This window comes from Dendropsophus ebraccatus, chromosome 8 (genome assembly GCF_027789765.1).
Source record: "Dendropsophus ebraccatus isolate aDenEbr1 chromosome 8, aDenEbr1.pat, whole genome shotgun sequence".
In the NCBI taxonomy this organism is placed as follows: domain Eukaryota; kingdom Metazoa; phylum Chordata; class Amphibia; order Anura; family Hylidae; genus Dendropsophus; species Dendropsophus ebraccatus.
This window is the reverse complement of record NC_091461.1, coordinates 117,187,294-117,215,166: the sequence shown is the minus strand read 5'-3', so window position 1 is coordinate 117,215,166 and position 27,873 is coordinate 117,187,294. Positions and strand designations below refer to the sequence as shown.

The 27,873-nt window shown below is 45.8% G+C and overlaps 1 protein-coding gene across 1 annotated transcript in view; it reads left to right on the top strand.

The window, feature by feature from the left end:
* AK5 (adenylate kinase 5) overlaps positions 1-27,873 on the top strand; it is a 134,015-nt gene that overhangs the window by 29,044 nt on the left and 77,098 nt on the right. The window contains exons 4-6 of the mRNA XM_069979468.1: positions 6,845-7,014; positions 7,094-7,207; positions 17,754-17,945. Of these exons, the coding sequence (XP_069835569.1) occupies positions 6,845-7,014; positions 7,094-7,207; positions 17,754-17,945 (476 nt within the window). The remainder of the gene's footprint in view (positions 1-6,844; positions 7,015-7,093; positions 7,208-17,753; positions 17,946-27,873) is intronic.

Here is a 27,873-nt window from a genome sequence, read left to right as displayed (position 1 = left end):
GGCTGAGCGGGCAATCATTCAGCTGGGGGGTCATGATGTTGCAGCTAGAAGAGCTGCAGGACCCGACTGCGGTGAGGGAGACCTGGTGGCAGCACTACAAGGTGAGTTTATATTTACATCTTTATTATTTTCACCCCACTCCTGCCTGACGATTTTAGTCTTAGTGGGACTTCTCCTTTAAGAGGAATGGGACTACCAAATCAGGAGATTTTGTTACTGATGCCTTTAAAGTGTCACTGTCGTTTAATTTATTTTTATTTTTTTTTTGCAGAAATCAATAGTACAGGTGATTTTAAGAAACTTTGTAATTGGGTTTATTAGCCGAAAAATGCATTTTTAGCATGAAAAAGCAGTTCTCTATGGAGAGGGGAGTAGTTGAGGGAGAGGAGACACCAAAACAGCACAACAAAGAGTTAATTTACAGCTACATCACCAGGCTATGTCCTCTGAAGTCAGCACTGACCTCTCTGACCTCTGAATACCGGCTTTCACACAGGTCCCGCTGTGTAATCCTTTGTTCTCTGTTCTCTGCTGGTGACTCCCCTCTTCATAGAACGGACAGGGCATGACTGATGTAAAAGAGTTGAGATTTCCTGATAATAAGCAGTGAATGAGAGAGAGAGGAGGAGGAGGGGGGGACCTTTTTGAATGATAATGGCATATTTGACTAATAAACCACACTACAAAGTTTCCTAAAATTGCCTGGACTATTGGTTTCTGCAAAAAAAAAAAAAAATGACAGTGCCCCTTTAAGGCTATGTTTACATACAGTCACATAATGGCCATTATTTTCAGTCTTCAGTGATTTGAAGTGAAAGTTCACACAATGCATAAAATAATTGACGCTGTTCGCAGTGGCCGTCAAATTAATGTTCAGGACATTTATTGGTAGGTGTTATTTAGTGAACAATGGCCGTTATTTTAAGTTGTTTTCGGTTTTTTTGGCTAACCTTTTACCATCTTTTCCACAAAATTCAATGGACCTTTAAAAATAGTCACATCCAAAACGGGCATTAAACATGGCCATCATCCAACCTAAACTTAAATAATGTACCAACGGCCATTATTGCAACAACGGACATCCTAGTATGTTAAATAACGGCCGTTGAAAATCGTTGTGTGAACATAGTTTATAGTTATATTCCCACAACATCTTTTTCACGTATAAATAAGGCTGGGGACCTAATAGTGAATGTATTGGGAGTGTGCTGTCTGCGGGAGGCAGGGACTTGTCTGTCCATATTATTATGGTAGTAAGAGGAGGGAGGATCTGAATAGATTGTGCATTTTATACCACATTATGTGGCGTCCCACTGGGATCCCTGCAGTACGTGTGGTTAAAGAGGACGTCCCGTGAAACTGAAAAAAGGCAGGCGGGGGGGGGGGGTGCGGGAAAATAATAAACCAAACTTACCCGTCCTCGTGCCTCCACAGTGCCACTCCTGGCTCCCATTGATGGCCTTTGGCTGTCTTATTTCGGCCACCCCAGTCACTGATTGGCTAAGTGAGCAATTGATCACCCGGGTATGTGACAAAGCAGAGTTGAGCTGTCAACAGGACCCAGGAGCAGTGGCACAGGGATGGGTGAGAATACTTTATTATTTTCCCGTATCCCCTGACCTCCTCCCTTTTTCCAATTTCATGGGACTTCTCCATTAAGTATTGTCTAATGTGCCATATTTTCTATGTGATTTTGATACATACACTGTTTTCTACTCTTTACACTATTTAGCATTTATATATGTGCAAAAAAGGAGTCCGTGGAGCCTCAGTTACGAGTCTCAAAACACGGGAATAGCCAGATATCCCTCTCTCCAGAGAAGGAAGCCCATTGCCAAGGGGTGCCTCCTAGTGGGGAGAGCACCAAACCACCCTGATACGTAGTCCCTCAGGTCCTCACTCTGTTGCGAGCTTTGGGACCTAAATAGGGAAACACCAGGGTGGCCCCTGTAAGTCAAAGTCTAACTCTGTGGCGAGTATAACGACATAAGACAAGGATTACCAAGGCCAGGCATCCATCCACAGACTGCAGTTTCAGGGTATTTGCCCCTCATCAGTGTGGAGCAGGATTCTGGCTACTGGGGCAATGATAAACAGACCAACAAAACACAACAATCACTGAACTCAGGGAGAACAGTGAAAAATTCCAATGGAGTACTCATTTACGAGTCTCCATTGATTGTCCCATACAAAATTTGAATATGCAAAAAAGGGGTCCATGGAGCCTCAGTTACGAGTCTCAAAACACGGGAATTATGTCGTTATACTTGCCACAGAGTTAGACTTAGACTCACAGGGGCCACTCTGGTGTTTCCCTATTTAGGTCCCAAAGCTCGCAACAGAGTGAGGACCTGAGGGACTATGTATCAGGGTGGTTTGGTGCTCTCCCCACTAGGAGGCACCCCTTGGCAATGGGCTTCCTTCTCTGGAGAGAGGGATATCTGGCTATTCCCGTGTTTTGAGACTCGTAACTGAGGCTCCACGGACCCCTTTTTTGCATGTGTGTATATATATATCTTCCTTGGATCCAGCCTCTCTACAGAGAGGAAAAGGAAATGTAGAGGTTGAGCGCAGGGTTTGGAGGAGAGGGGAGTGCTATATCCATCTCTCTCCCTATGAAAGTGCAAAATAGTCCAAGACAACGTGGGGCAAAACTCATCTCCAGGCATGATGGGAATTGTAGTTTTACAACAGCTGGAGGGCTATGAGTTTGACACTCCTGTGTTAAGACTACAGTCCAGAACCTTAGTTCGTTCTAGCCCCTACCTGAGGGCAGCGATGTACAGAAAGACTTTGGGGATAAGTTGTACAAGGACCCATAACAGAAAGCAGCCAAGAAGGTTTGTGACCAGGCCTAGTGCCATGTGTATTTTAGACCATGACCATTTATAGATTTAATTTAATTATAGAAAAAACCTTTACTGGTAATATACACACATGATGGCTGTGTACTGGGGTAATACATTGACGTCACATGAATAAGGCAGAGATAGGCCACAGAGATAGGGTAATGCATGAGAGTGTATTCATTATTACACATCTCCTCCTATAGTCATCCCTGGGCCCCACTCCCTGTTAGTTACTCCCATGTATTATAGATCATTGGATTAGCAAAAGACACCACTGCAACAAAGCAGAAATGCCTCAGTGTCTATTATTTGTCTTTTTATTCCCATATTAAAGGTCAATCCCTATGCATATAGCTGATTATAGGGGTCCGACTGCTTGATCCCAAGAACAAAGGTCACATATCCTGACAATGCATGGCCAGTGCCTATTCATTCTCTATGGGGCTTCCAACCCTGACCAGCTCAGTAGTCAGACCCCCCCACTACCCAGTTAGTTACTCCCTATACTAGGAGAGAACATTTGCTGTTGCCATAATCCCTTTAAGTTCCCATGTACACATCAGTAATACAGATCCGCATTGTTTGGATGGGTGACCTATGGAAATATATAAGCATATAGGAGAAACATGTTGGCATTAACATTGCATACCCTATTACAGAGGTGTTTCCCCCCCAGATATAGTGCTTGAGAGTTTAACGGTTTACACCGTCGAAAAGTTTTTTCTTTCAAATCAACCGTTGTCAGAAAATTATAGAGATTTGTAATTTACTTCTATTAAAAAAATCTCAAGTCTTCCAGTACTTATCAGCTGCTGTATGTCCTGCAGGAAGTGGTGTATTCTTTCCAGTCAGATCCATTGCTCTCTGCTGCCACCTCTGTCCATGTCAGGAACTGCCTAAACAGGAGAGGTTTTCTATGGGGATTTGCTACTGCTCTGGACAGTTCCTGACATGGACAGAGGTGGCAGCAGAGAGCACTGTGTCACACTTGAAAGAATACACAACTTCCTGTGGGACATACAGTAGATGATAAGTACTGGAATACTTGAAATTTTTTAAATAGAAGTAAATTACAAATCTCTGGCACTTTGTGGCACCAGTTGATTTGAAAGAAAATATTTTGTGCTGACTTGTCCCTTTAATTCAGAGTTATCAGATGTCTTTTTGTACATATAATGCTAATTCCAGGGTCTGACACATCTTCTCCGTTGTTGTGCAGTCAAGACTTTAACTAAGCCAGTAATGAAGCTTTACCATCCTTTACATCAGCATTGTGCAGTGATATTAATAGCTCAGGTTCCGTCATCTTCAGCACGTGATACTGAGAAGTGATTCAGGTGATGCTGATGTCATCTTATAATTGACTGTGTGATATATGTGTATTATATGGACACCTAATATAGATCAGGGCACGATAAGTATATATTCTCCATCGTATCTGGGCCGTGCAGTTAAATGCTATAAATTTGCAGTGAAGCGGGGTAGCTAGGTGTTAACTGGGGGGACTAGGTGTTTGGGGTACCAACCAGGCACTTGTCCCGGGGGCCAGGATTGGTATTGCCCACCCCCGGATACACCGACAAATGACTTTGAAGTAGAACAGGTGTGAGGACGAAGTAACAGAAACACAGATAACTTAAGTGGGGTATTGAGCTATATAGATTTTAGAAAGTCTCCTGGTATTTGGGTTAATTGGTAAGTTAGGCTCAACTTGTACTGGTAGGAATAGGTTAGGCTTGACTTGTAAGGAAGCCTAGGGGGCTACCAAGGGGACCTTGCCTAGGAAGTAGCAGAACTTAGAGAATACAGCCTCCTGCCAGAAAGATCACATAGTGCCAGGCCACTCAAGATCTCCCTAGATGACCGAGCAGACATCAGTGGAGTACTTCGGCTTAACTGCACTTTGCTCCACTGCAGACAAACCTCTTTTGTTACTGGAACTTCCTGCCTTGAACAGAAGGATAGTCACCCCAGATGAAGGTTTATCCCTGTAGTGGTAGTTACCCCACCTTTGGCTTTAGCACTGCATACTGGAACAGTAAAGATACTTTAGAAGAATCAGCTGCAATATAGAGTCCCTGACAGGGGACCTGGCCTCCAGGCCAGGCCCTGGAGCAAACTTCATCAGGAACAGCCTTGTTATACATACTCTCTCTGACATAAAACTGACCAGAACTCCCTACCTAAGGACCTTCAGGGAGCTTTATAGGAAAGGACAGGACTAATCTGCTATTGGTGGGGAACTTTCTGGAACAGGCTACACCTTGGTGTATGATAGGTGGAAGTGTGTGTGGTACCTAGCTCAAGGATTGCATAACTGTATGGCAAACATAACATAGCATAGGTACAGTGTTAACCCTTTTGACTCCCTTCAGCTGTGAAGATGCATAGGAAACAGTGAGACACCTAGTGGCAGGCAGTAAAGTGCTAACGTTCAGCCCAGAGCATAGACATACAGATTACCTGACGGCAGGTGTGCTAGGAACAGTAGGGTCACATCAACTCTGGGACAATACAAATTCTCTATATCAATAATATCACATTGTGGGAAGGCGATGCTTTTAAAGGGAACATTTCTTCAGCAAATTACCTATTTTTTAATTCAATTTTTTATGTTACATATGTTTGGTATTTTTTTTTCAAGTTTTCCATTTTTATTAAATAATTCTGAAATCTTACAGTTTTTACTCTGGCCACTAAGCCTAACAATAGGCTGAGACTTCCTGTTCTGTATAGATCAGTCATCATCACAGACAGTGCTTGAGGGATTATAGGGATGACTAATGGGTCCCAAAATTATGAAAATATTTCCCTTCTATATGTCTCATGTGGATTTACACTCCTACGTGTGACTGATGTGAGCGGCTCCTCATAAGCTTCTGGCAGTAGAAGTAATTGAATATGAATTATTACAATTGCAAAGTGTAATTGTGTCATACGGGTAGAATATTGGCATGGGGATTGTTCTGGTTACGGCTGCAGTCACATCACAGATGTGGCAGATATATATATGGTGACAACCTGTAAAAGTGAGATGTCAATGTATATGAGCATGGACGGGCATGGGCCCAGATAGTGACTATGTTCAGGCCATATACATGTCTGCACTCGGCAGCATGTATATGTGTGGGAAATGACCCAAAAGCAGTCATTGATTACGTTCAACCCATTGAAGTCAATGGGGCCTGTGCCTGTCTGTTCTCATACACGTTAGTATCCCATTCTAACATGCTGTCTATGTAATAGCTATCATTGTTACAGGCTTTGGCCGTCCAGGCATGATGGGAGTTGTAGTTTTGCAACAGCTGGAGGGCTGTGAGTTTGACCCCTGTGATGTATCGTATTGTTTCTGAAAAGTTAGGCCACATTATGGTCCGTACTAGAGATTGTCAGTATTTTTTGTGGATCGCAGAGCCAAAAAATTACGGACAAAACTATGGAACGTGTGAAAGTAGCCTAAGGCTATGTTCACACAATGTACTTTTTTTTTTTTTTAAAAGAACGGCCCTTGTTTTCAATTGACACAACCGCTGTTCTTTGTGTAAAGCAATGATTTGCAATGAAGTCAATGCAAACAATGGCCGTTGTTTCACACAATGTATTGAACAATGGCCATTGTTTGGCTACGGATGTCAAAATAATGATCATGTCGATTATTTGCAGCCGTTGTCCATAGACAATTTCCATTTAAAACAACGACCGTTGTTTGATTCTCTAAACAACGACGGTTAAGTGCCAAGTAACGGCCATTGATTATATGTTGTGTAAACAAAGCCACTTAAAAACAGTGGCTGTAGAATTGAGGGTCAAACAACGACCATTGTTGCATTGAAAATTGCACTGAAATCAATGCCCAACGGCCGGAAATAATTGACGTGTCAATTATTCCAACGACCATAGTCAATTTCCCTTATTTTCAGGGGAAAAATACCTACTGTGAACAACCCCTTTAAGCTGTATTCTGGGCATTTTTAATGGGTATTCTTCACCCCTAGGTGGTCCCGGAAGCGGTAAAGGAACCCAGAGCCTGAAAATAGCCGAACGCTATGGATTTGAATACATATCGGTAGGAGAACTGCTGAGGAAAAAGATTCACAACACGAGTAGCAACCGAAAATGGAGTCTAATCGCTAAGATAATAACTACGGGAGAACTGGCTCCGCAGGTAACGCTACGTCCCCCCAACCAGACCCTTCCCCCCAATTCATTACCTGCACCGATAATAACGTCCCCTTCTCTTATAGGAAACCACAATCACTGAAATTAAGCAGAAACTGATGCAGATTCCGGACTCGGAGGGGATTGTTATAGACGGGTTCCCCCGCGATGTGGCTCAGGCGCTCTCCTTTGAGGATCAGGTAAGCCCCTCTCTCATCCTCTTATTCAGTAGGGCTCTTATTCACACAATGAGATTCACGGCAGGAAACAATTTGCAACGTCTCAGGTTCCGCTCTGATAACCGTTTTACCATCGGGGAGATGTAGGATTAATCTCCCTATAATGATGTCTCCTCTTGTGGCCGCTGATCATGGTCCTGCATTATTGAATAGCAGGTAATAAGCCGCTTGTAGAAAGAACGTCCCTAAAGAATAGGACATGGGATGACTTACTGGATGGGCATTACTGACGACCGCTTGATAGATGTCGGAAATTTGGTAAGTTAATACGTCTACATGTAAAGAAAAGTATATTATGAAGGTGCCTTGGTGCACTAGGTCTTATTTTCAGGGGATGTCTTTTTCCATAAAGATGAATTCACATGTCACATGCACAGCAAGGACACAGCGTACGATATGGCGGCATCTGGCCACCAGGGGGAGCTCACCACAGCACATTCGTACAGCACAGTAGGGACAGCGTATGGTATGGTGGCTTCTGGCCACCAGGGGGGGTTCACCACAGCACATTCGTACAGCACAGTAGGGACAGCGTATGGTATGGCGGCATCTGGCCACCAGGAGGAGCTCACTACAGCACATTTGTACAGCACAGTAGGCAGGGGTGATTCTAGCCTCTCTGCTGCCCGAGGCGAACTATAGAATGACGCCCCCTGTTCCCTCTCTCCCCCCCTTATAGATGGTCCCCCTCTCCCCCCCCCTTATAGATGGTCCCCCCTCTTCCCCCCCCCCCCTTATAGATGGTCCCCCTCTTCCCTCTCTCCCCCTCCCTTATAGATGGTCCCCTCTCCCTTATAGATGGTCCCCCTCCCCCCCTTATACCTGGTCCCCCTCTCCCCCCTCCCTTATAGATGCCCCCTTATAGATGGTCCCCCTCTTTCCCCCTCCCTTATAGATGGTCCCCCTCTCCCCCTTATACATGGTCCCCCTCTTCCCCCCCCCCTTATAGACGGTCCCCCTCCCGCCCCTCCCTTATAGATGGTCCCCCCCCTTATAGATGGTCCCCCTCTTTCCCCCCTCCCTTATAGATGGCCCCCCCCTTATAGATGGTCCCCCTCTTTCCCCCCTCCCTTATAGATGCCCCCCCCCTATAGATGGTCCCCCCTCTTCCCTCTCCCCCTCCCTTATAGATGATCCCCCCCCCTTATAGATCGTCCCCCTCTTTCCCCCCTCCCTTATAGATCGTCCCCCTCTTTCCCCCCTCCCTTATAGATGGCCCCCTTCCCCCCCTACCTTATAGATGGTCCCCCTCTCCCCCCCCCCCTGCACAGCAGATAAAACAAAAACAAAAAACAGCACACAACTCACCTGCCCTCCGTTCCCCCGTCGAGCCTCTCTGGTCTGGTCCCGGCTGATGTGCGGCTGCCCGGGGTGTCCCGTCCTGTCCCCGGCAGCGCGCGCATCACAGAGCTCCCCGTGCGCCTGTGCCTGTGACTTCCGGCGCACGGGGAGCTCTCTGATGCGCGCGCTGCCGGGGACAGGACGGGACACCCCGGGCAGCCGCACATCAGCCGGGGGACTAAGGCTGCATTCCCACGTTCCGTGATCCTGACGGATCACGGACGTGGAATGCATGTACTGGAGCCCCCCCGCCCCCGGGAAGTATCTGTAATGAGATGCTGTGAGCGGGGGAGACTGTATTCATAAGCGCCACGCTGTAGTATCAGCACCGCGCGGCTGATTTAGTACAGCGCGGCGCTTATGAATACAGTCTCCCCCGCTCACAGCATCTCATTACAGATACTGCCCGGGGGCGGGGGGGCTCCAGTACATGGTACAGTCAGGGCCGTTTTAATACATTGGTGGGCCCAGTGCACAGCCCTCAAGAGTGGGCCCCCCCTTACCTTTCTGCACATTGTATAATGTACTGAATTTGCCCCCACACTGTATCAAGAGCCCCAATACATACAGTAGTTACCTTATAACACTATTTCCACCATTCAGTGATTACATATTACATAAAAACTGCACTAAACAAAACAGAAAGATATCACCATTGATACCATTACATAATACCGCCACACCATGACCCCTATCAGTACAAGCCTATAACAGAGTGAAGTTACATCCAGTGACTCACCGGAGGCGTCTTCTCCGATCAGAGTCTGTCACCTTTTCTTTTTCTCTCCATCCAGCCTGGGCCACCTTGAAGTCTTCTCCTGGCTGTGAATCTTCTCTCCAGAATCTGCCAGACAAATATTTTAGGCTCCAACACATACAGTAGTTAGGTCCCTTGTACCCCTATACAGTAGTTACACCCCTCTGTACTCCTACATAGTTACACCCCTCTGTGCCTCCATAGTTTTAAGGTGTCCCTGTAGTATATAGACCCTCATGTGCTCCTCCAGTTATATACAGCCCTCCTGTGCGCTCCCCCATTAGTATATAGCCCCCCTGTGCACTCTCCCCAGTAGTATATAGCCCCCTGTGCTCACCCACAATAGTATATAGCCCCCCTGTGCTCTCCCCCAATAGTATATAGCCCCCCTATGCTCTCCCACAATAGTATATAGCCCCCCTGTGCTCTCCCACAATAGTATATAGCCCCCCTGTGCTCTCCCACAATAGTATATAGCCCCCTGTGCTCTCCCCCAATAGTATATAGCCCCCCTGTGCTCTCCCACAATAGTATATAGCCCCCCTGTGCTCTCCCCCAATAGTATATAGCCCCCCTGTGCTCCCCCTCAATAGTATATAGCCCCCCTGTGCTCTCCATAATATATAGCCCCCTGTGCTCTCCCCCATAGTATATAGACCCCTGTGCTCCCCAATAGTATATAGCTCCCCTGTGCTCCCCAATAGTATATAGCCCCTGTGCTCCCCAATAGTATATAGCTAACCTGTGCTCCCCAATAGTATATAACCCCCTGTGCTCCCCCATAGTATATAGCCCCCTGTGCTCCCCCATAGTATATAGCCCCCTGTGCTCCCCAGTAGTATATAGCCCCCTGTGCTCCCCATAGTATATAGCCCCCTGTGCTTCCCAATAGTATATAGCTCCCCTGTGCTCCCCAATAGTATATAGCTCCCCTGTGCTCCCCCATAGTGTATAGCCCCCTGTGCTCCCCCATAGTATATAGCTCCCCTGTGCTCCCCCATAGTATATAGCCCCCTGTGCTCCCCCATAGTATATAGCCCCCTGTGCTCCACCATAGTATATAGCCCCCTGTGCTCCACAATAGTATATAGCCCCCGTTCTCCCCCATAGTATATAGCCCCCTGTGCTCCCCAATAGTATATAGCCCCCGTTCTCCCCCATAGTATATAGCCCCCCTGTGCTCCCCAATAGTATATAGCCCCCGTTCTCCCCCATAGTATATAGCCCCCCTGTGCTCCCCAATAGTATATAGCCCCCGTTCTCCCCCATAGTATATAGCCCCCTGTTCTCCCCCATAGTATATAGCCCCCTGTGCTCCCCATAGTATATAGCTCCCCTGTGCTCCCCCATAGTATATAGCTCCCCTGTGCTCCCCCATAGTATATAGCCCCCTGTGCTCCCCAATAGTATATAGCCCCCGTTCTCCCCCATAGTATATAGCCCCCCTGTGCTCCCCAATAGTATATAGCCCCCGTTCTCCCCCATAGTATATAGCCCCCGTTCTCCCCCATAGTATATAGCCCCCTGTTCTCCCCCATAGTATATAGCTCCCCTGTGCTCCCCAATAGTATATAGCCCCCTGTGCTCCCCCATAGTATATAGCTCCCCTGTGCTCCCCAATAGTATATAGCCCCCGTTCTCCCCCATAGTATATAGCCCCCTGTTCTCCCCCATAGTATATAGCCCCCTGTGCTCCCCAATAGTATATAGCCCCCTGTGCCCCCCCCCCCCCCCCCGTAGTATATAGCTCCCCCTCCCATATAACATTGGAAAAAAACAAACACTGTTACTCACCTGGGTCCTCGCGTTCCTCTTCTCTTCCCTCCTGTGGCCGCACTTCCTGCAGTCACAAGAGGCTGCACTCCCCTCACCCTCGCGCCGACGCTCCAGTGACGTCGGGCGCGAGAGGGAGAGCGCGGCCTCTTGTGACCGCAGGAAGTGCGACCACAAGAGTGACTGACAGGGAGGGAGCCAATGGCTCTCTCTCTGTCAGTGTCGCTGCTGCTGCAGCGCTGAAGCGCCGCAGCAGCAGCGGACGGGGGCAGCGGCGGACGGGGGGGCCCTGCAGGGGGCGCCATGGAGGGGTAAGTAGATTACCCATCCATGGCGCTCCCCCCTGACAGGCTGGTGGCCGGAGCCCTGTGCGACCGCACTGGTCGCACATAGCAACGGCCGGCCTGCTCGGGGGGGCCCCTTTAACCAGGGGGCCCGGTGCACGTGCACCATGTGCCCTGTGGTTAAAGCGGCCCTGGGTACAGTCAGTGGCGGATTATAATGTGGGCGGCCGCCCGAACCGCTCATATTATAATCTGCCACTGAATGCCGCCCCCATGATGACAGCTGGTGGCGCCGCCTGAGGCAGACGATTCAGGTCGCCTCATGATTGCGGCGCCCCTGACAGTAGGGACAGCGTATGGTATGGTGGCTTCTGGCCACCAGGGGGGGTCCACCACAGCACATTCGTACAGCACAGTAGGGACAGCGTATGGTATGGCGGCATCTGGCCACCAGGGGGAGCTCACCACAGCACATTCGTACAGCACAGTAGGGACAGCGTATGGTATGGTGGCTTCTGGCCACCAGGGGGGGTTCACCACAGCACACTCGTACAGCACAGCAGGGACAGAGTGTACAGTATGGTGGCTTTTGGCCATCAGGAGGAGCTCACCACAGCATACTGGTACAGTACAGAAGGAACAGCGTATGGTACGACTGCTTCCGGCCACCAGGGGTGCTTACCACAGCACATTAGTAAAGCACAGCAGGGACAGCGTATGGTACGGCAGCAGGCGACGGAATAACGGCAGACTGTGTGCAGCTCTACATCTGGCAGTAGGGGATAACAGGGATGGCAACAGGTGACAGGCCTCTTGATGCCTTGCCTGCACATTTACAAGTGACGGCCACTGAAGGGAACATCAGGGTTGGCGGCAGGTCACGGTCTTCATGTCCTGCATGCAGCTGCTCTGCAACAGGCAGTGAGGGTAGGGGACACCGGCAGTGGGCTAAAAAGAATCGCAGCTGCATGCGCTGGTGTTCTGTATGGCGGACATGCTTCCTGACATGGACAGAGGTGGGAGCAGAGAGCACTGTGTCAGACTAGAAAGAATACACCACTTCCTGCAGGACATACAGCAGCTGATAAGTACCGGAAGACTGGAGATTTTTAAATAGAAGTCATATACAAATCTGTATAACTTTCTGGCACCAGTTGATAAAAAAACAAAAAATCTCCAGAGTACCCCTTTAACCCATATGGACGCTGTATATATGTTATATAATTACACAGGAAAAGGTAATGCAGTAAGTCGCATTACACGATTAACTCATGACATATGATCCCACAGCTTATACGTTATAACAGTAGGAGCTACCTAGTTAGAATGGTCATTAAGGAGCCATTACCCCATTATAAACAGCTCCCTGGTGCATTATAATAATATAATCTATAGCAAAAAGACATTGGATATGATTTCCTTTGGCCATAGAACAAGTGTAACATCTGTTCCTGTAACAATGGACATTTTAACATGACGAGCCAACAAGCGAGGAAATAGGCCGAACAGATAATCGTTGTATTATGAACGGTAATTTAATGCGGAACATAAATCCTGGCGATGGCCGAGCCGCCAAAGAAGCCGCGGCTGCGAGCGAACGAGGAGGAAACTGGCAAGTGGCAGCCCGGCTGGCAGTGTTTTTATTCCGCCAGCTATAATAGTCATGGCACCGTAAGACCCCGAGTCCTGTGTGTATATAACCAGCCGAGGTTACTCACTTAATCTCATTCCAATGCATCTCTCTCCTCTCCGCATCCCGGGATGTGCCTGGAATTTTAAGACGTCTTCAAGTCTTTTTCAATCTGCGAAGCTCAAGATCAAGAGGACGTTGCCGGGAATCGAGGAGAAAATATGTCAGTCGCTCGGAAGCGGAGATTTTCATCGGGTCACGAAAAATATTTTGTAGTCATTCCCTCTCCCCCTCCGCGATATGAAACTGCGAAGAATCTTACGGGTTTCAATTGGCTCCTTCTCTGCGAGGAAGATGGGAGATGGCAGAAAGGTGGCGGCTCGTTCAGGGCTGGGGGTTAATAGCGAGAGGTATACGGACGAGGATCATTTGCATTTTAATGGGACGGAAAAAAGTTTAATGTTTTGGGTGAATTTGTGCAAATATACTAATGTCTTCCCGTAGCGACGGTGTAAACTGGTGTAAAATAGAATTGTCTTAGTTGCCCCTAGCAACCAATCAGATTCCACTTTTCATTCATCACAGGTCCTTTGGAAACTGAAAGATGGATTCTGATTGGTTGCTAGGGGCAACTAAGACAATTCTACTTTTAAACCAGTTTGATAAATCTCCCCCTATGTGTTTTAGATGCTTTTAAAAGCTTCACTGCTGGACAACTACCAATGTTGTGTGCTGGCACCACTGGCGTTCTCCAACTACCAGACTGAGGTCATCCATTAACCCTTCACAGTTACAATCAAACTTACCCTGTGCCACATTTGCTGTACACCCACGATAAGTGCGATTATGGCACACCAGCGACTGACGGTGAGGGCGGCACATCAAGGAAAAGACGCCCACTGTAGCTGATGTCACGGCACAGAATGGCGGCGCTGCAACACAGCCGGGGCATGACATCACACTTTGGTGGCAGAGCTGCTCAGGAAGTAAGATGGGCCGGAGTATCCCTTTAAGAACACATGCCCTTTCAGCTGGCCAGCCTCAGGGTGTGTTCACATGTTCGGATGCTATTATTGAATACAAAGCCAGGAACAGATTATAAGGAGGACAAATATATATATATATATATATATATATATATATATATATATATATATGTGTGTGTATTTATGGAGACTTCTCCCTGGCTTTGTATTCATTAAATGCAATGAAAAACCTAAACCCGTGAACACTCCCTGACTCTTGAGCTTTGTTTCTTTGCTGTCTGGTAATTACCTACATCTTTGTACTGTGGATCTGTCCTCTTACAGCTAAGTTGTATATTACATAAAGGGAATACATTGCGGCCTATAAGTATATATCAGTGCTCGTGCTTATTCTGTTTCCTTGTTTTCCGCCGGACAGATATTATCCATTTAGTAACCACTGGAAGACAGTGATTTGTGAGCGTGATCTCCGCGCTCCTCGGCCTCCTCGCTCAGCATGTGGCTCCTATCTATATACCGCTATACAAGCTGTCTGCTGGACGTCTGCTGATAGAAATGGTTTGAGAAGCCTCTTCTATGCTCAGAAAGTATGTAGGCCGAGAGGTTCTCTCCAGGTGCGGAGGATTTACAGCTCAGATACCGCAGCTGAGAAATAACCAGTGTCTGGAATACAGCGCCGATGGTTCCTGAAGGGAACGAAGCACCTGGTTATAATACAATATAGGCGGCAGAGGTTTGGTAATTACTCAGTGTGTTAAACATGCAACCTCCGCGACGATTCTTATAAGGAACTCGGCAAAATGTCTATTTTTGTACAGATTATGCAAAATTTGCAGCAATTTTCCTGCTGTGTAATCGTTGCAGCCCAGCTCAGCTGCATATATATATATATATATATATATATATACACACACACACACACATATGGATTCCTGTCATTATTTCAGGTGGGTAATGTAATCTCCATGCACACCCCCAGTAAATTATATGCCTTCATGTGTAGACAAGAGATCAGTCTTTACTCTTTTGCTGACTTTCTGTAACCATAGGATGACATCCAGGGCCGGCTCCAGGTTTTCGCGGGCCCTTGGGCGAATTAGCCTTAGCGGGCCCCTTTGTGGAGCAAATCATGTGGCCACAGCACTGAAATCTTCCGGCATCTTGTCAGCTCTTTCCTTTCTTGATTGGCAGAGCAGAAAGCCAATGACTTTTTGTCCTTTAAATCATAGCACTGAATTTAACTATATGTGTTCCTCAGGAGCACATACAGTAAAAGGCTGACACCGGCAAGGGGTCCACTACAGCCAATGCATATTTATTTTGCAGATAGCATTAACGAGTGCAGTGTTCAGTGGGCAACCTGCCTGTGTGGGCCTGGGAGTGGCTGCCCCCTTGCTCCCCCCTAATTATGGTACTACCATAGACAGAAAGTTTGTCAGGCTCCCATACTGATGGTTCCCTGCCTCCCCGCTCCGCAGTGTCACTCACCCCAGAGGCTGAAGGCAGATTTCTGGGAGTGGGACTGACTGGGAGAAGTAGTGACTACACCGCTCTCCTGTTCCCTGTGCAGTTTTGCTCGCGTGGGTTGCCAGCACATAAACCTCACAATATGTCTACAACATACACTATATAATATCTACAACATACACTATATGTACATCCTACAATACATACAGCACACATTGCATGAAGTATATGTACACCCCACATTACACACACTATACATATAATACAGCCCACAATACATTCACTATTATACATATAATATACACCCCACAATATATACATTATACATACAGTATACACCCCACAATATATAGACTATACATACAATATATACACTATACACCCCACAATATATAGGCTATACATATAGTATACACCCCACAATACATACACTATATACACCACGCATTACATACACTATACATATAGTATACACCCACAATACACAGACAATGCATACATTGCATGCACTCTATACATTATACTAAATACACTATACAGTACATATAGCATACACTACACATTATTGTACACACCACTATTTGTTTTAGCCCTGGTGCTCCTCAGAGCTTGAATGGTGGAGGACCTTGATCATGTGACTGTGATGTCACAAAAAGTCCTGCACTTTCCTTGTACAGTGTAGTAATGACCTATGCAAACATGCAGTGGCATTGCTGTGTATTTCTACCACACTGACCTGCAGCTGGTGGATGTGAAGCACGCCCGCTCCCCTGCCCCTTCCTCTCTCACAGGTATTGTGATCCAGCCGTCCGGTGCTGCTTCTGTGTGAGCCTTCAGCCCGTGCAGTAGCAGGATCACATACAGGCTGTGGCCTCTGCTTCATGGCAGGATTGCAGGGAAACAGTGTATTTAAACCTACAGTCACTACAGGAGAGTGTGACTAACTAAACAGGTCCTCTTTAGTCCCTGCAGCCCAGCCAAATCTCCCTCGGGTCGTTCTATCTATATTAGCCAGCAGACTTGCAATACCCCTTCTGGGCCCCTAGAGGCGCTGTGGGCCCCGGCACTTGCCCTAGTCAGCCGGGTGCTGACGCCGGCCCTGATGACATCATCACCTATTAAATCCCTCCTGGCGGCTCTTAAAGGGGAACTATAGATTCGTCTAACCTGCTGATATCTCCTTGCACACATGGTGCTGAGGATGATGGCATGTCTCTTACCTTCATCCTCGGCTCTGTTCCCATGCTGTTTGTTGTGAAATCCTCTGTCCGTTGAAGCCGTTAAGAGCACTGGGGGTGGGGCTATCACCCCCAAGTACTGATCCGGCCCACTCTATTAATAATCATTAAAAGGGGTGGGCCAGTCAATTCTTTAAGTGGACAGAGGATTGAGCTTAAGAAATTCATTGAGACATTCAATGGGACAGGTGTAATTTCAAGCGGAATCCACCATGCGGCCTCCCCTTGAAACTTCTCCACAGACTTACACTGCTTGTCTCAGCCGTCTGCCGCTTTACAGTTTAAGGGTATGTGCACACTACGGAATACACGCGTAGACGTGTTCTCAATTCTTTGGGCGGACAGTGAAATTTGCTGGCAAATATTTGGGACGGGCGGAAGTTCAAGCCTTCAAGCCCACTTGAAGTCTCTATAAGTATTCCGTAGTGTGCACATACCCTTAGAGCTGAGAGGAGAAACAAATCAAAGGAAGATAGGCTGAAGCTGCATCTCATAGGAATACACTGAGACTCTGCAGGGGGAGTTAGGGGATCGAAGATCTATATCACAGAGGCATACTCGAATACCCAATAGCCAATGCTGCCATATAGAATTTAAAAAAAAGGTTCTTCTTTAAAGGGGTGCTCCATCACTGCTATTCCAATAGACAAGTGCAATGTTTTTGACTGTAATGCCTGAATACCATGGACTCACATACAGCCTTACATTGGCATAGCACTGAGAACTTTTATAGACATAAAGGTCCAGATTTATGTAAGGATGGAAAATATAGACTGGTATAAACTGCCCACAGCAGCCAATCACAGCGCCTCTTACATTTTACCAAAGCTGAAAGCTGAGCTGTGATTGGCTGCTGTGGGCAGTTTACACCAGTCTATATTTTATATCCTTTGATAATTCCCCCACAAAGTTATTTTTTTTTTAAATATTAAATATATATATTTCCCCCCAAAAAACACAAAACATCCTTTTTAAAAAAAAAATAAATAATCTAATGTAAAAAATAACATACCTGTCTGATTTCTTTTTAGATCTGTACACCGGATCTTGTGGTTTTTCTTGCCTGCGCCAACCACAAACTGAAAGAGCGGCTTCAGAAACGCGCGGAACAACAGGGACGGCCGGATGATAACCTTAAGGCCATTCAGAGGAGATTAATGAACTTTAAGCAGAACGCCGTCCCGCTGGTCAACTACTTCCAGGAAAAGGGTCTCATCATCACGGTAAGGAACAATCGTTGGTATTTTTCGCTGCAGAGTTGGTGAGGGTTTTGTTTTTCTGGAATTCCCTCTAGTCTTGTACTATCGCAGGATCTTTCTTCAGTCCTGTTATAACTTGTCATTGCCGGTCTACAGTATCAGGCTGATATCTCCTGACACAGTGGCCAGGAGTGGTGTTACCCATCCCCAGACACATGGGCTCTTGTAAGGGTAGCACAGTTTTGTGGTGGAAAAATCAGCACAGAGTCTGGTACTTAAAGGAAGTTCGGCCAAAAGTATTTTTTAATATGTTATTTCTTATGGAAAGTTAGACAAATTCCTAATGTACATTAATTATGGGAAATGCACATATAGGGCTATTTCCCTTAATTTAGTAGATCATGGAGTGTTCAAAATCTCTCAAAAACTGTGACGTCACGAATCAGGTGTAATTCCTATGGAGTGTCCAGCAGGGGGCGCAGTATATGTAGAAGTCTATGGACTGTATTGAAGTCTATGGAAGCTGTAATGTAATGTAAAAATACCCTTTATTGATGGACTATGTTTATGGAATAATTTGGGGAGCAAGGACACTTGGACCCAGATGTCACCCCCAGCAGCTCTCATCATCCGGGACTGAGTCGGCAGGATGCATCCTTTTAAGCAGAGGTGACTTTTACTTAGGAACTTCAGTGCGATACAGTTGATAGTAACACACAACTTGGAAAAGGAGTGAGAAGTAGTGTAACTTATTTTGAAGACGTACAGTTGAGCTTGGGGAAAGAGTGTAGCTTGACTAAGAAGAAGGTTCACAGACCTTCTTGGGAGCCTTGTCTAATGTACAAGTGTACTCTGTTGGGATTTGTGTTGAGAGTGGCACTTAGTATGTAGAAAAGAATACTCGTCCTCACGGTTAGTAGCAATATAAGAGACGCCTTATGCCCAACCAGTTTAGAAAGTGCCAGGTTGGGTAGTACGAGCTCCAGGCCTGTACAACTGGGTGTAGTAGTAGACTCCTTGAGACCTCCCAAGGAAGCCCTGCAAGATAAGTAAGATACTTCAGCTTGAGCTTATTAGCTTAGGCTTTACTGTTGATCACTCTCTTAACTCCTGACAATGAAGAGAAGGAATCGCTGGCATAGACAAGGTTGCCCTAGAGGACGTTTACCCCTCCTGTGGTTTTAGCACTGCATCTGCATCTAAAGTCTCTCCCTTTAGCCCCTGACAAAGGCTCTGGCCCGGGGCCAGGCCCAGTTATCCACTGCAGCTTGTTTGCTTGTTTTCTTTCTCTACCATAAAACCCGACAAAAGACCCTCCCACCAGGAACTAACTGACCTTATATAGGGGTGACTGGGTCTAACCTCCTATTGGTGGGGCTTTGTAAAGAAAGGAGAGCAAAAAAGTGTAGTTGGCGGAGGAGTGTCTAAGGCACCTGTATCTGTGATTGACTGCAACATAAAAAGAACATAGTTAACCTTTGTGCTTCAGCTGTGGGACACCAAGTCGAAAATGCGGAGGATTCCGCCGGGTGGCGGAAGGTCAAGCAGAGGTTCCCGCACATGGCGCCACTCTATTCACGAGCACGGGCCGACATGAAGCACTAGGGGCGGGCCTGCTGGCCCCCAGTGTGATAAAATTCCCTCCCCTCTGTGACACGGCTCCATTAGAATCAATTTAGCCATGTTACACAGGAGAGGGGGGGATCGTCACACTGTAGGCCGGCGGGCCCATCCCCAATGCTTCATGCTGGGCTGGTGCTCGGGAATAGGCTGGTGCAGAGTGCGGGAACAGGGCCTATTTATGTAAAAAAAAAAACTAGTGGTACATTCGCTTTAAGAACCAACATGGGACAGTGGGGGAAAGTGTCTGAAGTCCTATATCGTGATGTGGAGCAGAAACAGTAAGGTCCTACCGCACAGGAGGGGGTCACCACCTTGATTTTTAATACAACACCCCCCTCCCCCCCCATTTCTATTTAATCCAGGAAATGGTGAATGAGGGCAGATACTATTAATTCTCTATTATCGATGTAATTAAAATGAACTTGCCACCGCCTGATTCTTCCTTCCATTAAATAGGATTTTTTTTTTTTGGGGGGGGGGGGGGGGGGGTTATCTGTCAGTCTCCGCCGAGGTCTGCAGATGGAAGGCGATTCATTCTTGTGTAAAACTTTTAATTGCTTTTTTTTTTTTCACAGTGACAAATTTGCAGCTGAGTTTCTCTTGTCTGATGTGGTTTTGTGTGATTCATTTGTGCGGTATTCTTCCTCGCCATCTGCTTTGGGGGGCTGGTATAAAAATAAAGTTAAAGTTCCGTTCTCCAGACTGGCAGCAGTGCACTAAATGTATTTGCTGATTTTGTTTTTTTTTCCCCCCAGAATTATTTTGATGCCCATGTAGTAGTCGTCCGCGCCATGTTATTAAGTATTATTATGTGGTTATGGCCGCCGCCCTAAGGATAGTGTCCTCTAAATCAGCAATTGTGTCTGCAGAATCCTCATGGTTCTTTATCAGAAACCAAGTTGTGAGTGAAACTAGAGACCTACAGGCCCCAAAGTAAGCTTGGGACCCTGGTCCGCCCCTCCTCTACATAGAGACAGTAGGGAAGTAATGGAATTGAAGGCCCTATTACACGGAGCAATAATTGGCCAATTCTGCTGATTATCGCTCCGGGTAATAAAGAGAACGATCAGCTGATGAAAGGATTGTCGGCTAATCGTTTCTTTGGGACCAAGCCTAAAATCTTCTGGTATCGAGCGCACATCACTACGTGTAATAGCTACATGTAATACTGATGTGCGGCCGACGGCTGATGATTGTAGAATAAAATAATACATTTTTAAAACATTTTCTTACCTTACTATGTTTCCCGTTGTCCTCCAGCCCTTTCTGGTCTCTGCTGCTGCAGCCCTGCCTTCTGTTCCAGTCTCTGCACTGACAGGCTGCTCAGCCAATCACTGGCTGAGAAGGGACTGTGGACAGTGATTGGCTGAGCGGTCTGTCAGTGCAGAGACCGGACCAGAAAGGAACAGAAGACAGAGCTGCAGCAGCAGAGACCGGGGAAGGTCCGAGGACACTGGGGAATGTGGTACGGTAAGTAAATACTGTATTATCTTACACTAAAGGAGAGGGCTGCACAGACATCACTAACAATATTCGTGCAGCCCTTGCTGCCTGATAGCCCGTGTAATTGCTCAGTAAGCGGGCGCCGATCTAGCAGATCGTGCCACGTAATAGGACCCTAAGGCTGGCTCACCCAGTATTTTAGGACATAAAACGTACCATAAAGTGACGGTTTTAAAGCTCAGAAAACATTGACGGGAGTCAAATGCCAATGGTTTTGGTTCAGAAGATCCCAAACCGCGGCCTGATTTGCTCATCTCTGCTGTCAGGTGATCACTGGCCTTTTACACCGTCCGATTATTGGGAACGACCGTTCCTGAGAATACTCATTTGCCCAATATTTGGTTTTTTAATTCAGCTTCATTGAAGTGAATAGAGCTTTATTGCAAACCGCACCTGACCTGGAGACAAGAGCGGTGCTGTCTCTGGGAGAAAGTGGCTATATTTTTGTAACCCCTTTAAAAGGGTCGTGTATGCATTCTTCTTGCCCCCCGTAGATGCAATGTGAACCCCCTCCTTGGACCTATTTCCATATATTTTTTACCTCCTTTTCTTCCCAGTCTTATTTTTCAGCTTTCATCTTGTCACTTGCCCGCCTCATCTCTGGTTCTTTTTTATATATTTTTTTTCCCCGACCAGATCTCTTTTATTTTTACCTTTTCTTGACATGTGATAAAGCAGAGTTTACAGTACAGCAGTCTTGAAAGAGAACGGTATAATGCGTCCCTTCATGCGGAAAGGCTCAGCTTAGGAAAACCAGGAAAGCACAACGTCAGATGATGCACGGAGTAAACCTTCTTGTGTCATCTGGTGGATGTTTTAAGAGATGGCTGAGCTACATATAAAAGAAGCCAGAGGAATCGATTCGAGATATTATTTTCTTTTCTTTATTTAGCATAGGTTACTTAACTTAAATCTTTTAAATCAGGGATGGGGAACCTTTGGCCCTCCAGATGTTGGCTCTCCAGGCATGTAGTTTTGCAACAGCCCGAGATTCGAAGGTTCCCCGTGACTGCTTTAAATAAATATCCAGCATTGGCTAAATGGAGAAGACACATAATTTGGCACCAGCAAACCGAGTATGCAAGTGTATCGGGGGATGGGTGGGGGGCGGTATTGGGAGAGATGGCTGTTGGCCAAACAAGCTTTCAGCTGGCAGTGATCTAAAGGGAGCCATACATTTTCAATATCTGTTGGCCAAATATTGTTTCGACTGAACCTCCTGGCCTCCACAAACGCATGAGTTTTTCGGCACAGCCAAACAGTAAAAGGAGTGTAGGGGTTATGCTCAGCCAGACAGCTCTGGAGACATCATGTCCCTCCCAAAACAAAAGGGTCCATTGGTCCAGAGACCGCCCGACCCCCTAGGGCAGCCTGCGGATACTTACCCTTTCCGACGAGTCCCGTTCCTGGAGCCGGTCCCAGATATCAGCGCCCAAAGCCGCTGAGATGAGTCCGATGCCCATAGAGAATGAATGGAGCCATCATTCTCTATGGGCTTCGGGTGCTGATATCTTTGTCCCGGGACACGTCGGAAAGGGTAAGTATCCGGGGGCTGCATCGGGGGGTCGGTCGGGCTCTGTGCCCATGTCCCCGGTGACAGGTTCCCTTTAAATTTGAATTCTATAACAATAATTTGTAGAATAATCGTCCCATGTAACAGGGCCCATAGATCGTCCGGGTGGCCCATTGAAGAGAGTGGCGGACTGCTGACACCGATCCTGTTACACAGGCAGCAGACTGTTGCTGTTGCGATCAGCTGAGATCATGCATGTCATCTTAACGTTTTAACGCGACCTATTACACCAAACGATTATGGGCCAAAGTGGCCGTAATCATTGAGAGACGGACGATAATCACTTGGTGTAATAGGTCCCTAACTCAGGCAACCCCTTCAAGCTTGGTTCATTTAGCAATGACTTTCAGCCCAGGGCGAAAAATCCGTTAATGACCCATTTACCGATACCGAGATGTAAATCTTCACATTTCAGCACTGACATAAGCACGCTGCAGAATGTGTATAATTGGTATGCAAAGAAAAAGTGTTGTCAGCATCGGAAACTTGTATACACTGTATGTGGTGCATACATAATTGCCAACCAGTGCCGGTCTGGGCAGAAATGTCATTAAATATTTCATGTGCAGAAAGGTTACTTAAGGGAGATAAATTGCACGAATAATCCGAATAGCTTTATGCAATGTAAACACCAGATTCAGTCAACTCTTTAAAACCAGTAACGTTACAAACTGTATCGATTAAAAATTTAGTTGGTTTTTATTTTGCCTGAAGCGACCGAAGCTCGAGATTTTTCATTCGTATGTGAAGTTTATTCATTGTAGAGAAACATTTTCCAAGCTTTTTTTGTGGCAGCTGCAATATTACTCAAAACAAGATGTAAAAAATGGACACAGATATGTAATTTTACACCTATGAATATTTGGGGAGCTTAGGAACTACTTAGATAGAAAGTTAGACATGCAATTTGACACCCATGACTACTTAGGGAGCTTAGGAACTACTTAGATAGAAAGTTATAGATATGTAATTTTACACCCATGAATGTTTAGGGAGCTTAGGAACTACATAGATAAAAGTTATAGACATGTAACTTCACACCTATGAATATTTGGGGCACTTAGGAACTACTTAGATAGAAAGTTATAGACATGTAATTTTACACCTATAAAGACTTAGGGAGCTTAGGAACTACTTAGATAGAAAGTTATAGATATGTAATTTTACACCCATGAATGTTTAGGGAGCTTAGGAACTACATAGATAAAAGTTATAGACATGTAACTTCACACCTATGAATATTTGGGGCACTTAGGAACTACTTAGATAGAAAGTTATAGACATGTAATTTTACACCTATGAAGACTTAGGGAGCTTAGGAATTACTTAGATAGAAAGTTGTAGACATGTAATTTTACACCCATGAATACTTAGGGAGTTTAGGAACTGCTTAGATATAAAGTTTTTTTTCTTATTACTCATAACTAAAGGTTAGAATATCATTAAAGAAATACATTTGGGTACAGTGTGAGCTAGCTGAGGAACCCAATCCCTTATATCTATGGTACTAGTATGTGGTTTATGGAAGCAGCTACTTCTCTTCTTTCTTCACTCCTCTTTGTATGGATGTTTGACTACACAGAGGAGCAACCAACATGATTGCTTTTACACTGTTTTTAGTTCCATTGCGTAGCCTTTCTATTCAAGGGATTCGGTTGTTGAGAGGATATAATTGAATTGCAAATTCATAGTTAAACCCTCCATTGGCAAGGCTATGCTCTAGGTTACTCTATCTATTAGTATTATATTTAAAAGAGAGAACTTTAGATGCTGTTTTATACCTTTATGTGCATGCTATATAGGAATATAGATCTGAACTGTTAATCCTAAGAATAAGTGAACATTTACATCAGACAAAGGAACATCAAGACTTGTCATGTCTCATTCATGTCAGGAGCCCACATAATATCAGCTGTCAGCCTCCGAGTGCTGATCCCTCGCAGCAGCCTATGCCTTTAATGGAGAAATTATTGGGATAACAGATTTATTCTGCCCTGAGATGAGATGAATGGCTGAACGCACACACAGAAGCATCGCCTGGTGGGATTTTCTTTGTAAATATTATATTCTGGGGCTAAAAAAGACCATAATTTAATCACACCATTAATAAAGGTTGCTGTGATCCAGCAGGGGGCTATGCTACGTTATTGAGTCTAATACATAAGCAAACCCCATAGGGGAAAAAGACCCCAAAATTAAAGGGGTATTTCACCCAAAAAAATTCTTTCAAATCAACTGTTCAAAGTGCCAGAGATTTGTAATTCACTTCTATTAAAAAATCTTAAGTCTTCTAGTACTTACCAGCTGCTGTATGTCCTGCAGGAAGTGGTGTATTCTTCCCAGTCTGACACAGTACTCTCTGCTGCCACCTCTGTCCATGTCAGGAATTGTCTAGAAGAGCAGCAAATCCCTATAGAAAACCTCTTCTGCTCTCCAGACTGAAAAGAATACACCACTCCCTGTAGGACATACAGCAGCTGATAAGTACTGAAAGACTTGAGATTTTTTAATTGAAGTAAATTACCAATCTTTAGCAATTTCTGGCACCAGTTGATTTGAAAGATTTTTTTATTTTTTTTTTGTGAACTACCCCTTTTTAGCAATGGCAGAGCCTGATATTACAGCTCTAAGTAGCTAAGCCTCATTTAGGTGGATAGGACTAAGTTGCAATACGAGGAACCATTGAGTCAGACCTCATTGAGCTGATAATGCCGGTATACCCTGAGGACAGGCCATCGATTCTATAGTACTGAAGAGCCTCTTCTACGTTATAGATTGATGGAATAACAAAGCTCCAGCTCTTATAATGCAGACTAGAATATTGATCAGCGCTGAAGTTTCCATCTAGCTATAGTAAAAGAAAAAAAAAAAGCGAAACAACATTATACTTTAGATATTAGACTTTTGTCTTTGAGGCATAAAGTGAGCAATCTCTCCCTCACACATTCACAGGATCTGGCCTATCGTTGGTGAGTAAATTAGGCAGTTAGATAAGGCCTTAGTAGGCCTTAAAGTTAGTACTGACGTTATAAGTAGGGATTGATAGGATCCAGGCATGCCTAGCTTCCAGAGCAGGATCATTCTTATTAGAACGACCAGGTTTAGGACAAAAGCCAAGGGTGTACTAAGGAGATAGTTAGGCCCATAGGCCCCTGTATACACCTCCCTGTCTCCTCACCTTAATTTGGCATCCTGAGGCCAGACCTCTGTAGTGGTAAGCGATTGAAGTATGTACTTTTTATCTTTATACACAAGTTTTATTTATTTAATAGCTATATAAAGGTTATGTTTTAGTTTTTCTGCACTCTGTCATGGTTGACGTGTTTGGCTTTTGAGTAGTTGTCATCTGTAATATAAAGTTTGGATATACTATAGGCTCTACTAGGCTTTGTTCCCACCTAGCCAGAATTCTGCTCCACACTGATGAGGGGCAACACCCCGAAACTGCTGTCTGTAGATGGATACCTGGCCTTGGTTTCTCCCTTGTCATTACATTTGTGGTGTCCCACTAGGGGTGTTACTGTTACCCTTTGCAAAAGTCTGTACTTTTTGTATTCTTATCGTTGTAAAATTAGTACTAAAAGTTAGTCACTAGATGTCGCTGTATTATGTATGTGTATATGGAAGCTGCACAGCTAAAGGATCGCAAAGGGTTATTGTTTTTATGTGTTACCAAAGTCTGTAGACCAGTAGGATTTCTGCTTTCTTCTCTCCTATCATCTCCCTTCTCTTTTCCCCTGTTGCACTCTTTCACCCACTCATTTCGCACCTTACATGCTAGAGAGGAAGTTAGGGTGGAGGAGGAGCATAGGAAGGCTTTTCGTTCTGGACATTGTAGAAGAAGGACACGAGCCAGATCGCTCTCTACAGTGGTCCTGTCTGGGCCCTGGCCCTCTGCCAGGTCCCTGTTCCCAAGTCAGTCTTAGTCAGTACCCCGCAGAGTAAGGACACAAGACACCACACTGTCACCAAATTCTTTACCTGTAATACTCCAAAGCACTATGCACTGTTTAGCTCCTCTTAAGAGAGGACTAGCCAGCGACAACCTCAACCCATGCCAGGGACAAGAAGAAGTCACAGTGCAGGACAGTATCCACAAAAGAGCCACAGAGCCAGGAACTGATCCGGACAGAGCAAAGTTGCAGTAAGCCTAGGAACTCTGTCTCGCAGCGCGGTTGTCAGCAAGGGAACCCTCAGCACTCCGCTCATCCCAGCTAACAAGGTCTGGGGCCTGTGTCACCCATTAGTAAGGTTCAGCTGAGTCTAGTGGGCATAAGGTGGTGTGAATACTGGAGTCAAAGGTCAATACACGGGCACAGGTGTTCTTCTTATTATTCTTCTTACAAGTATTCTACCTCATCCTCCAACATCCTGTCAGAGCACACTACTACATGGGTTGAGACACTCACAGCATCCTCCTCTCTGCTACTCTTACTCAGCACCACTCAACAAACACGACTATATCCTGCACTGCACCTATCCTACAGATTTGGTCGTTCTATTTTCAAGTGTTTATTGGAATCTTGTCAAGTGTATCTCAGAGACTTTCTGTATTACCTGCTGCACATTTACAAGTAGTAAACTAACTCAACTTTATTTCAAGACTCTGTGATTATTCGCCACTACTGACTCAGCACACACCTTGAGACACTTCCTCTTTCTGTGGGTGGCGGGTCCTACTATCCAGGAGGGTCATTACACCACTCTGACCATCCGTGACTACATCATCTGTGACATTACCCCAAGGGACCCGGTAGCAACCCGGCAGGACACTGACCACAGGGGAAAAGAGTACAACCGGCCTTATCAACTAAAAGCAGGCGTGCCATCACACCTGTGTGCTGACCTGGCACTGGCGTCACGTGACAACACACTAAGAACCGGCTGTATCTCGGCCATCCACCATAGAAGTGGTGTCACACTACAACACCTAGGAAGTGACCTGCCGTGCCTCCGACTAACATCACCAAGGGTTCACCACACATTGACTTATAGGGCCACTTAATATGGTGGTTTTGGTATTTTCCCTACAGGAGCCACCCCATGGCTGGGTCCTTCCCGGAGGGAAATCTGGCTAGTCCTGTGATTCCAGACTCTTAAATGAGGCTCCACAGGCTCTTTTTTTTTGCATATTCTTGTTTTTCAGGGAGCAATGCACCTAGGATTTGACTGCATTGAGTGCTTTAACTGGCAGCGTTATCTTTTGGGTGGTCTCCCTGAGATCAGTGATCTGTTTCTCTTATGGGTCTACTA